The sequence below is a fragment of the Octopus sinensis genome, linkage group LG8, assembly GCF_006345805.1.
Source record: "Octopus sinensis linkage group LG8, ASM634580v1, whole genome shotgun sequence".
Classification (NCBI taxonomy): Eukaryota; Metazoa; Mollusca; class Cephalopoda; order Octopoda; family Octopodidae; genus Octopus; species Octopus sinensis.
In genome coordinates, this window is record NC_043004.1 from 37575160 (window position 1) to 37588462 (window position 13303).

General features: G+C 39.2%; 1 protein-coding gene across 2 annotated transcripts in view; it reads right to left on the bottom strand.

The window, feature by feature from the left end:
- LOC115215115 (ankyrin repeat-containing protein YCR051W) overlaps nt 1-8772 on the bottom strand; it is a 21865-nt gene extending 13093 nt beyond the window's left edge. For both annotated transcript variants that reach the window (XM_029784288.2, XM_029784287.2), the window contains exons 1-2: nt 8699-8772; nt 4442-4527 (exon numbers count right to left, since the gene is read on the bottom strand). In XM_029784288.2, coding sequence (XP_029640148.1) covers nt 4442-4522 — 81 coding nt within the window. In that variant the 5' untranslated portion in view covers nt 4523-4527; nt 8699-8772. The remainder of the gene's footprint in view (nt 1-4441; nt 4528-8698) is intronic.
- Nucleotides 8773-13303: the final 4531 nt, after the last annotated feature.

Genomic DNA, 13303 nt, shown 5'->3' on the forward strand with positions numbered 1-13303 from the left:
AACATTGGCTAATTTACATTAAACACCTATTACCAACACATAAATATTCAGTCATTAAATATATGTGTGTGTGTATATACATATAAAGGGTAAAGACCCCCTTCGGTCATGAATGACCATGGGATTGCACCTAGAAAGTTACCCTCCTAGACACAAGTCCGGGCATGGTTGTTTATGGAAGACCAGCAGTCGCCCATGCATACCAGCCTCTCCTCTCCATGCCACCAGTGTTATCCAAGGGAAAGACAAAGGTCGATACAGCTTGGCACCAGTGACGTCGCAACTCATTTCTACAGCTGAGTGAACTGGAGCAACGTGAAATAAAGTGCTTTGCTCAAGAACACAACACGCAGCCCGGTCCGGGATTCGAGCTCAGAACCTCACGATCGTAAGCTCGACGCTCTAACCACTGAGCCATGCGCCATCCCACACATATATATATATATATATATATATATATATATATATCTGACATACAATAAAAACATCAAGATATGCATATTGATGCGTGTTTATGTTATAATCCGTTAAGAATTTTGTACGTGAGTGTGTAGATATATTAATGCGTGAATGTATATGTATATATTTACTGCTAGATGTGTATACAATTGAAAACAAATCAATTGTTGTAAGAATCTACAGATTTACAATGTGTATAATATGTTTATACATTGAAAAAATAGTTTGTCTTTTTTACATGTTGTTCCTGCAACTGAATACTATATACAGTAGAATATACACAAGCAATGTGTTGTGCAAAATATTTTTGTGATGGCTGGAGTGTGTGAAAGTGTGAGAGATAGATCGAAGACAGATTTATTATCGATCTAAACAACGGTAGCAATTCGTTATCGATAGCTTGAAAACTACATCTGGAAACATAACGAATATAAAACAAACAGACACATACACAAATGTGTATATATATATATATATATATATATAAATAAAATAAGAAAATGGAGGAATAGATTTCTTTCAATCATCAACTACTAGATAATACCAATTCATATAATTTATTAACTAATTATTTAGGAACATCCAGATCAAACAGAATAATACAGAATAAAACAGTACATACCAATAAGTAAGATAATACCATAAGAACAATACATATAAATATAAAATGGATCTTACAGCTGTTTCAGCCTGTAGATAAGAGTATCTCATTATGCTCATATTAGTCAGATGTATTGAGGTAATATGCAGTTATAAATGAGTTACTTATATATATATCTCAAGGCCTCGTCAGAGATTATAAAGTACAACTATAAAGGCATAAAGGTTTTTCTCACTCTTTCACGAACTTAATTGCAGCAGTTATCTTCCCTTGGTGATAATGTTTCTTACACCTTTACTGCTCCAGGGTGTGAGCAAGTATTTGTAATCTGCCTTGAGAAAGTGTTATTCTGCACTCTGCCAAGACGTGTGCCAGAGTGCCCCTTTCCCACAAAGTCTACACAGCTGGTCTTCCCTCAAACTTTATCTGTGCAGGTTTGTTGGCGTCGGGAGTGTGTCATACACCACCCAATGCAGGAAGGAGATGTGCAAAGGTTCCAGCCTCCACAGGTCAGTCCATGTGAGTTTCCTCTTAGGGAGATCCCATTTAGTCCATGCACTCAGAGATTCCAACTCCACAGCTCTTGATTTCCTGTTATCTTCCTCCTGGTACCACATTGCTTTCTGAGTCATAGCCCACCTCTGCCTAGTGTCTGCTTTCTTCCATTGTTGGAAATAGGAAGAGCCAAGTCCCTGGCGACTCCAACATGTAGCTCCAGCATACCTTCAGCCTGAGCGACAGCGGTGCTAGTTACCCACACCTTGTGGTAATACCTGCATGTCTGACAAGCTTGTCCTTAGAGTCTGTACATCATTACATTACAGTTTGCAACTTTCAATTCCTCCATTGACAGGGGAAGTTGTAGCCTTCCAGATCTTATGGACAGGCCTACTGAAGTGAAGTTTGGGAAACTCCTAGCATCTTTGGAGGTATTTAGTTATCTTTCTCTCTACCCTTTCCACACTTGTCATTGGAACATCATACAGCATCAGCAACCATATGAGTCTTGGGAGCAGTCTGTGTTGGTAGAGCCATGCCCTGAACTTTCCTGGAATCCCTGATCTATCAATCCTCATCAGCCACTCCTCTGCTTGCTTCACAATTTTGGTGACATTGCTTATCTCTGACAGTGATTGTCAAACATCTTTTCAAAGCATTTACAAGGATTTACCTCTATTGATGGAATACTCCTTGCACTTGGAGCCTGATTTTGTTGGTTACCTTAATGCCCTCCCTGATTACCATGCTCCTCAAAATGCTTAGGAAGATGGTTCAATTCATGCATAAGCTCAAGGAAGAGAAAGAAAACCACTTTATGTTTGTCACTGAATCTAATACAAAGTAATTATTTGAGACTAGATATCTGTGGGAACTTCTGGATGACACCAAATTCTGTTGAATATGTTCAAAGTGTGAAAAGTGGATACAAATGAAAGGAAATGATAGGGGAATAAAAACATAAATAAGGTAGTGCTTCATTAGTACTTTGTAGCCATAAAAAATGTAAAAATGTGTGAGTGGCTCATACACAACTGTATTACAGATGTTTAGACAACACTATCAACATCATCTGGAGGAAAACACCTACCATCACAAAGTGGCAGACATACACCTACCATTGAATTACAGGTATGATGGTCATCAAGAAAATAAAGGATGCTTTTTTTCTGCATTTCAACATCTGTCAGATCTCTTCACTCCTAATTGGAAACCAAGATTTCTGGTCTCCTACCAACAGAATCTCTATTAATTTAACAGAATCATCCTACCAACTGCTTCCTAACCATGATGGTTCTATACCAGTGATTCTCAAACCTTTTAAATGTGGTTTCTTTTCATTTACCTAGGATTTCTCAATGTCCCTCTCCTTGCTACGACTCTATATAACATATTTTTAATGTCGTTTCAATTAATATCAGATCAGATTAATTTCCCTCTTGATCCTAGTCTTGACATGGGTGACTACTTACCACAGCACCTTCACCAGAATACGTGAATACTTGATGCTTCACCAGTTTGTTTTGTTTACTGATCCAACCGTTGATACATAGCTTCAGTTAAAGTCAGGTACACATTCTTTGTGTTTCATATATACATAACCTCATATAATATTTTCCCACAGCGCCCCAATGCATGTGTAGTACTGACCTCAATAGGAAATCCTGCTCAATATTCGTGCAGACAATATCTAATCTAGTGACTACCATCCTGTCATTCTAACTTCCAATGTTTCAATTATGAAGTAAAAAGTCACAAACAACCATCATATTTGTCCCTTTAGGTATCTTTCATTATTCAATGAACACCAGTACAGTTTTATAAAGCCAGATCAAGAGGGTCTTGGTACCTGTGTGACACACCAGTGTTTTCGTATGTTTGACAAATTCTGCATAAAATGGTGTAGCCCTTGACATCAGTAAAACCTTCGACTGTGTATGGCAAAAGGATTTCTTTAAAACGTCACCATCGATCTATGGACTCCATCTGTCTCTCATTTCATGTGAAAATTTCATGTCAGTATACTCCCTTGCAGTGTGTGATGATGGGTTTCTCTCTCATTCATATTTTATCAACTTTGCTATGCTCAAAATTTGGTGAGGAATAATATTTGTTTCTACTCTAGGCACAAGGCCCGAAATTTTGGGGGAGGGGCCAGTCGATTAGACCGACTGCAGTACACAACTGGTACTTAATTTATTGACCTAGAAAGGATGACAGGAAAAGTCGACCTCGGTGGAATTTGAACTCAGAACATAAACACAGACGAAATACTGCTAAGCATTTCACCTGGCGTGCTAACGTTTCTTTACTGCCCACAAGGAGCTACACACAGAGGGGACAAACAAGGGCAGACAAATGGATTAAGTCGATTATATCGACACGAGTGCGTAACTGGTACTTATTTAATCGACCCCGAAGGGATGAAAGGCAAAGTCAACCTCAGCGAAATTTGAACTGAGAACATAGCGCCAGACGAAATACCTATTTCTTTACTACCCACAAGGGGCTAAACACAGAGAGGACAAACAAGGACAGACAAATGGATTAAGTCGATTATATCGACCCCCGTGCATAACTAGTACTTATTTAATCGACCCCGAAAGGATGAAAGGCAAAGTCAACCTCGGCGGAATTTGAACTCAGAACGTAACGGCAGATGAAATACAGCTATGCATTTCACCCGGTGTGCTAACGTTTCTGCCAGCTCGCCGCCTTGGTCAAGAATTTTATTATAACATTAATGGCGATTAGAAGAAAGAGATGAAGAAAGAAATGCAATATTATGGAGAAATATATGCAGTTAGTTTGAAGTTTTCAAATTGCGTATAAAATAATAAAGAAATAGGCATTTTTGAGAAAGCAATAAACAGAACAACTTACTTGACCTGGCTGCTTTTCTATTACGGTTTTCAACTCTTCAACATCACCATCAATTTTATTAAAGATTGTATAATCTGTCATGTCTTCTGAATAAAAGATGTCAAAAAAAGAGTAAAACAGTTTTAAAAAACTTATAAAATGAGGTAAAAAACAATACACAGAAGTTGATGGTTCTAAAATCTTGCATAAGATAACATTGATATTGTAAACTTCAGTTTATCTAAAGTATTATTCATAGCTGAATGTTTTTGAAACTAATAAACCTAACAATAGTCATTGTGTTGTGTCTGTAGGATAGATTACAGATTGACTGGTTACTATTAAACCTTCAATATTGGAATGTACAGTCTGTTGATCAACTAGGTAGAGACACTGTGCATCTTGAGCTATAAATCTGTGGATCATACTCCAGCTACGGTGGAGGGCACTTTATATCAAAGACAAATTGATTCTCTAAAGAAAGGTAATGAGTAAGGGTATCTTTTTTTCTTCGCAAATGTAAATAAACCCAATCTGTTTCTTAAAGGAGGGACATATTCATACAGCACGAAATGTTTTCATCCCAAATGGACTACAGCGATTGGTTAAAATTGCCGAAATGCTCGATTTTAAAGTGGAAATATCTTACAAACTATAGAATTTTCTCAATAAAGCCAAGAAAAAATGATGTTTTATAAACACATTCTAGGTACTAGTAGTGTAGACTGGACCCGGTTTGCGCACACGGAAAAAATGGTTGGGAAACACTGATCTCTTTTGTTAGTCGAAATACTGGTTTCTTACTTGGATACAATGTACAGAAGTCTGTACAATCAACTGAATCAATCGGGTATAGTACCGGTATTTATCTAATTGATTCGTGCAGTGGTGAACTGACAAAGCTCATGCTGGCTGGATTTGAATACTCGGGGGAAAAAAAAAAAAAAAAAAAAGAAAGAGAGCTAAACTCAATAATTCTGTAAATAGTCTTCCTTTTCTTTTTTGCGACACTACTATTTTGCTACACTCATAGCCCTGCGGAAATGTCATAAAAAAATATCTGGAGGACGGATTATAAAAATAAAAGTATTCATATACTCCTAGAAAACATGCATTTTTCTGAAAAAGTTTATTTAGAGTCCTAGGTTTTATATGTCAGAATAAACTTTTTCAGAAAAATACATTTCTGAAGGGGAGGTGTGAATTTGCATTAGCCCCATTCCCAAATCTTTTAGTGGGTGCATCAAATAGCTTTTCCGACATCCTCAAAAACTTCACGGATGCGAAAATGAAGGACATATATATAACAGGTATGTACAACATATATTTCTGTACTTCCTGTTTATTCGTATAAATCATTGAAATTGTTGTGCGCGCACACAGAGACACGAATACACCAATTATACACAATTTCTATATATATTTAATAACGAACCATGTAATTCACACCCAGGAAATTTTATTTCTGTAAAATGTTGGGAGTGGGTGAAACTTCCGAGGCTTCCACCTCACCCCACTCCATTTTTCGAACCGCAAATTCATTCAATGAAAAAAAAAAAAAAAATCCAATTCGCCACCCCCTTTTCCGAACCAAAATAAGGGATTTGCAGCATATTAGGGCAAGGAGGTCAGAGTATTTGATTCTACGCAAAAAATCCGAATTAAAAAAAAAATTTTTTTCCTTAGTGAAAATTGCGGGGTGGGGGTGGGGCCTCCCTTCCGAACCAAAATATGGGATTTACAGCATATTACGAGGTCAGGGTACTTGATTCCACGCAAAAAATCCGAGTTTCTTTTTTTTTTTTTAGTGAAAATCGTGCGGGTGTTACTCTGTATTTTACCAAAAAAATTATATACATTTGTGTGAAGAAATTAATTCATTAAGTTTAACAAATTATAAACGTCTGTGTAAAAAAAAAAAATTTTCAGGAATTATATACGTTTGCGTACGCGCATGCGCCAGTCAGCTCGTAGGATCAACTACCTACGTCTGGCTGGCGCGGACGCGCGTGTGCACAAACCGGGTCCAGTCTACGCTACTAGTACCCACATTCTATACGAAGTTTAAAAGTGTTTAGTTAACTAGAAATTGTGTTGAAAACTGCCGTTCAAAAGGAAAAGATCCCTATATGCAGCTCCACACACACAAATACACGAAACACCATTCTACACAATGCCCGCATTAGGATACTTCAACATATATACACACACGTTCCCTTACGCACACTCAGGCCCACATAATTTTAAGCTCCCCCACACATCCTTCTTAAATGCACACACGTGCTTACGCAACCTAGTTCAGCAGGGGCAGCGTTATTAGCTCCCTTTATCTCAGACTCTTTCTTCCAGAAATTTCATCACGTTCAACCGTTAATTCCTACACATTTTCTTTCTCTCCTTTATTTTCGTTCCCTCTCCATTTTCACCTTAAATCCATTTTGTTGAAAAGCGTAGCGGTACTACTAGCTAGTCGTAAGTCGTCGATCCTACAACGACTTGCGCGTATGCAAATGAGTTGATTTTACAGACTAAAATAAAAGAATTTTTTAAAGAAAGTAAATAAATTATTTCTTAGAACAATGTATGATTTTTTGGCACTACCACGGAATTAGCTGTCAGGAAGAAAGTAAAAAAAGTGTGACGTCAATCTGACGTCACTCGTCCACCTTCGTTTCTTTCCGTAGAATTTATCAAATTAAAAAACGCAAAATTAATATATTTTTTGAAATTGCAAATTATTTAGAATATAAAAATATACCATGACAGTGCCGATTTTTTTTACACAAATCAAATAAAACGTGTTTGATATATTCTTTAGTTTTTAATCATGTGTGTGTGTATATACACACCGATACAAATAGATATTATATATGTGTTTATGTGTGATATATTCTTTTACTAGTTTATATATACCTGAACGATGTACCTACTATGGATGCTGTCCAAAAACTAAAAACTAGTAAAAGAATATATCACGCATAAACACATATATATCTATTTGTATCGGTGTATATACACACACACACACACATTATGATTAAAAACTAAAGAATATATCACACATTTTATTTGATTTGTGTAAAAAAATCATATACATTGTTCTAAGAAATAATTTATTTACTTTCTTAAAAAAATTCTTTTATTTTATTCTGTAAAAGTAACTCATTTGCATACGCGCAAGTCATTGTAGGATCGACTACTTACGACTAGCTAGCGCGGACGCGCACCGGGTCCAGTCTTCGCTAGTAGTACCAGCGTAGCTTCTAAACATCAAAGATTTTCCCATTTTTTCACGAGCGCCAAACTAATACACCTTCTTGTTGTGCCCTCAGCTGTCTTCATCTTTTGTTTTCTGTAAATTTGTGTGTGTGTGTACTTAAGTTTGGAATTTAAAACTTTTTCTTGTGAAGAGTATCGACTAGTAACCTTTAACTAAGGTCTTAATACATAAGCATTATGATAAATGTTTTACGAAAACATTTGTGTACACTACACACTGAGACAAAGGGCGGGGGACTGCTAGTATATATTATACACACACATATATATATGCATAGCAGACTTAATAACAGAGGAAAGAAATGGAGGAAGCGGAGGCACTGAAATAAACACTGGGTCTACAATTTGAAGGTCGGAAGGTGAAAAGATAATTTATGGACAGGTCAGAAAGAAAGCTAAAACAGCAAAAGGAGTGGAAGGGAGTTACAGTTACAAACGATAAATACATGCAACTTGGCTTTATCACTTTTACACACACACACACATTTATATTCAGTTTTAATTTAATTTATAGGGTACTACCTAAGAAGAGTGATCCCGGTGCGCGCAATCGCGCTAGCTAGTCGTGACTCGTCGATCCTTACTTTGTGTTTTCGTGTAAAAAAATTATTTATTTTGTGTTTCATTTACTTTGCTAGGTAGTCATTGTAGGATCGACTAGCTAGCGCGAATACGCGCACCAGAGCCACCTTCTTAACTAAATAGTACCCAATTTCCACAGCGGAGAAATCCACACTTGTAAAAACATATACACAAAACCCTACCATTTCAGGCTGACTTAACAGAGTCCCCGCTCTGTGTGACCTCTACCTCTGCAACGCCCTTGTAAGTTTCACAACGAGAAACAAAGACATTATTTTCCTGATCTCATAATTGGATCACACACATTTCTGATAATTAATATCGTATCATTGATTTATAGACACACAGACAGAGATTAAGACGAAAGGATGTTCATTCAAGCGTTAATAGGCCCTATCTTAAATTAAAATGTCTTACCTCAGTTTAGTTTTAAATGGCAGCAACGTAACTGAGTTTCTGTTGCCGGATGTAGGTTTAAGTTCGAATAGGAGATGGCAAGTAAGCGGAGATAACTCTCTAAATATAGGCGCGTGGGTAGCGGTGTGGTAAGTAGCTTGCTTACCAAGCACATGGTTCCGGGTTCAGTCCCACTGCGTGGCACCTTGAGCAAGTGTCTTCTCCTATAGCCTCGGGCTGACCAGAGCCTTGTGAGTGGATTTGGTATACGGAAACTGAAGAAAACCCGTCGTATATATGTATGTATATATATATATATATATATATATATATATATTATATATATATATATATATATATATATATATATGTATATGTGTATATATTTGAGTAATTGAATGAATTATCTTATTAAGGATAATTCGACAGATAACCGATACCTGGGTAGCAAATTCACATCAGAAAGATCACAGTTGAAGCTACGTCCCTAGGGCATAGACTATGTGTCTTCGTGCGGAAATTTGTATGTTTATTTTAAAATTATAAGTATATGAAAGAATGGAGTTGAACGACTAGTTACCAAATATCCTTTATTCTCGACATATGTTTCGAAGGCTGCATATTCCTAATTCCGAAGGAATAAGGAGTACATTATGCAGATTTCTCTTCAGGAAAATCAAGGAAATTTATGTCGATATCAAAATGCGCAAAAAACTTTTAGCTGACCGCTCTCAAGGAGCCCATGGCGATAATGAGTGTCTCTTTATAATGAGTGACGTCAGAGTGGCTGAATGTAGAATATTTCGCAAATTTTTACAATACGACTCACACTCCACGCGCAAACTCGAGACCGATTTAGGCATATTATTGTTTTGTTTTTGTTGTTTCTGGCCCTTCAAAACCATGGGAGAAAAGCCTTTTCGGTAAAAAAAAATAAAGAAAATATTCAAAAAATATCGTTAATATTTTTATTGGGCGACGAAATTAATCGATTTAAGAGATATAGCTGTTATTTCTAGCACATCTAGAAGACAGAAGAAGAGGTAAATAATTTGAGCTCGAATGCTGCGATTTCATTTAAAATTAAACTACGTTTAAGTTACGAATTACAATTTTGTTTTCAATTTTGTTTACAATAATGTTTTCTTTTGACACATTCTACCAGTATACGAAGTTTCAAATTGTTTAGTTAACTAGGAAAATCTGGCCTTCAAAAAGAAAAGATCCTAGAGACCGATAGAATAAACACTAGGCTTACAAAAAATAAGTACTGGGGTTGATTTGCTCGACTAAAGGCGGTGCTCCAGCATGGCCACAGTCAAATGACTGAAACAAGACACTTGCCCGAGGTGTCATGCAGTGGGACTGAACCCGGAACCATGTGGTTGGTTAAAGAGTTGAAGTTTTATAAACAAATTTTTATCAGAGTCCAAATCTTTGTACTTTTTACGTATTTGGAAAAAAAAAAAAAGAAAATTAACAAGGAGAGAAAATTCTGGAAAAAGTGAAAAAATGAAGCGGGTGGGGGTGGGGGAGGATTCGATCCTGAAAAGACAATTTCAAAAATTCATCCCTCTGTCTTTATCTTTTCATTTTTTTCCGGTATATATATATATTTTTTTAGTGAAAGATGAGGATTCTGGAAAAAATGTGTAAAATTTACATTTTTCAAGAATATATATCTACTAGCACTATGACCCGTCGCTGTCATAGTTTTTGCACGTGTGACTATTAATCGCACAGAGGAAAATCGATTAATCTGCGAGTGCAAAATCGCACTCGCGTCGCACAAAAGGCGACCACACCTGTTCACCGTCGTCTATGAAGCGCTGGAGATGTCGCAGTCTCAGCGCATGTCTGCGCATCATCAACCATGGCATGCCTAGCACTCCATTTAGCGGGTGTTGACAGCAAATGGATCGCCCAACCATCGGAACACTTCCCTTCCACAGGAGGCAGAAGAGTATGCGTTCCAGTTTGGTGATGGTAGGGTTAAGACAAGGCACGACGCTCAGACGCCACCTCCACCCAATCTTTTAGGGATAGGTTCCTCTCAGGCCATTGCTGGGTGAGAGTGGCCACCCTAGTCGTTATTTCGCTCCAGTTCTTCTCCATTTGGAGGTCCGGACTGAACCAGACTCCGAGCAATTTAACCGGTCCGTCGGTCCAGTGTCCCACAATGGAGACGCTGTTGAACGGCATGGGTTTGTTTCTCCAGGTGCCGAGCCGCAAGCCCACTGACTTTTCCCGGTTAATTTTTGCTCCCGTTACTGCTTCGTATTCTTTTAGTGTCTCGCCGACCAGGTCGATGTGCTTGTGGCTCGACACTATAACGGTGACGTCGTCCGCGTATGCAGACACGCTCCTCCAGCATCCCAGCTCTCGTGGGATGCCTCTCAGCGTCGCCAGTTTCCGCAGTCGTGGTTCAAGAGTCAATACATACAGAAGCGATGAGAGGGGGCATTCTTGTCGAACCGAACGCATGATGTTAAAAGGTCTGGATAGATGACCATTTACGCGAACTACCGAGTAGATGCCGCTGTATAAGGCAGCGATCCAACCGTGGAAGATGGGACCGAAACCAGCCGCTTTAAGGACAGCCTCTAAGTAGTGATAGTCTACCCTATCGAAGGTTTTTGATTGATCTAAACTGATCAGCACCCCACCCATGCCAGGATCCTTAGCTACCATGTCTATGATGTAGCGCATCAGATGGAGGTTGTCATGGATACTCCTACCTGGCACGGCGCACGTTTGCGCCTTGTCGACTAGTTTCTCGATGACAAGTGCCAACCTCTCGGCTAACATCTTGGCCAAAATTTTCAAATCTGCGTTGAGCAGAGTGATGAGCCTGAAATTATCTATGACGTCCCCTTTGTTTGGATCTTTCTTTAGCAGTGCCACTGCTCCTTGCTTTACAAAGGCGGAGATACTCCCTTTTGCTGCCAGTTGCAGTAGACAGCTGCCAAGACGTCTCCAAACAAGTCTGGCATATGACAATAAACTTCGCAGGGCAGACTAGCCAAGCCTGGTGACTTGTCTCTTGCGCAGCCTGCCCTTGCATCCCGTACATCTGCGGCTGTGATGGGTTTTTCACAACACTCCGCCTCTCTTGCTGAGAGTCGTGGTAGGGCATGCAGGTAGGCACTAAAGTCCACTCTGCATTCTGACCCATCACTTGTCCCAAACAGTTGGGTAAAGTGTTGTTGAAAGCCTCACACATCCTTTCAGGCTCCAGTAATTCGCGCCCTTGTTCATCTGTAAGTGACCTGATGGTGGCTCTGTTGCCTCGTTGCGTCTCCACCACTCGGGCGGCTCCATCTCCTTCGTTCCTCAGAGCACGCATCCTAGCTCTGACAACGCATCCTTCGTGTTTGGCGTTGAGGTGTTGGTCGAGGGCCAACCTCGCTGCCAGTACGTTGGACGTGATGCCAGTTCTAAGTGCCTCTTTTAAATTCCTAAGTCTCCCTCTATTCTATTTCAGTCTACTGCCTTACTGTACCTAACCGATTCTGCTTTAATTGCTTTCTTTAGAGCATACCACCATCTGTTGTTGATGATGGCACCCGTGAAAGCTCTCTTTACTAATGTGCTAATCCGGTCCCTGTAAGCCTAGCGTGCCGTGAAAGACGCGTTCAGCTTCCAGTAACCAGGACCCTGCCTATGTGTCTTATCTAAGTCAAGTGTACAAGTCACAAATTTGTGGTCTGTGTAGCTGACTATATGGAATTGTGGACAACCTACACTATCTTTATCTACTGTCATACAGAATACTCTATCTAAGTACGATCTGGACGACCTGATGCGGTTGCTCCATGTCCACATTGGCACATTCGGGTGGTCCAGTTGGTACCTGTCAGATAGTTGGAAACGTCTGAGCAGGTTTTTGAGACGTTTGTACCTCCTCCTATTACTACATTCCCAGGAAGACTTCTAGACATCGAAAGAAATCTGGCCGGTCTGTTAAGGACGGTGCATAAACTGTTATCAGTCGAAAAGCACTCATTGCTGCCATCGACATCCAAGATGACCAGCCTACCCTCCATGTCTAGGAAAATCGCTCTCACTTTGAGGTCCAGACTCTTCCGGAAAAGCACTGTGGTGCCACCTCTGCCCATTCTCGGTAGACACGGAGAAAAATAAATGTCGAAATGTGTGCCGAACATGTGCTGGAATGCCCGTGGGCTGTGGAGTCTGGTCTCACTGATGGCTATGATATGCAGATTTTGTGACTTGATGTCGTTTAACAGGTAGCCTTGTTTCCAAGGCGACCCCAAGCCACGTACATTTATACTGCCTATTTTGAGCACGTTCCTATCGAAGTTGTGTTTTACACATGAAAGAAGATGAAAAAAGAGAGAGAGAGAGAGAGTCACTTACTGTCCGAAAGTTCTTTATTCTTCACTTCACAGTCTTCTCCCAGATGGTTTTTATACAGTTTTTTTGACAAATACTTTTGAAATCTCCCAACTGCATCAGGGTTGAGGGATTTTAGGGTGCTGTGTGTGTTCTGAGTTATGTGTATGATTTTAACGTGTTGTGGTGGTGTTGTGCATGGGTGGTTCTTTGTTTTGGTATCATTTTCGGTTATGTTGGTGTTTGACCTAATGTAATCCATTAGGTCGG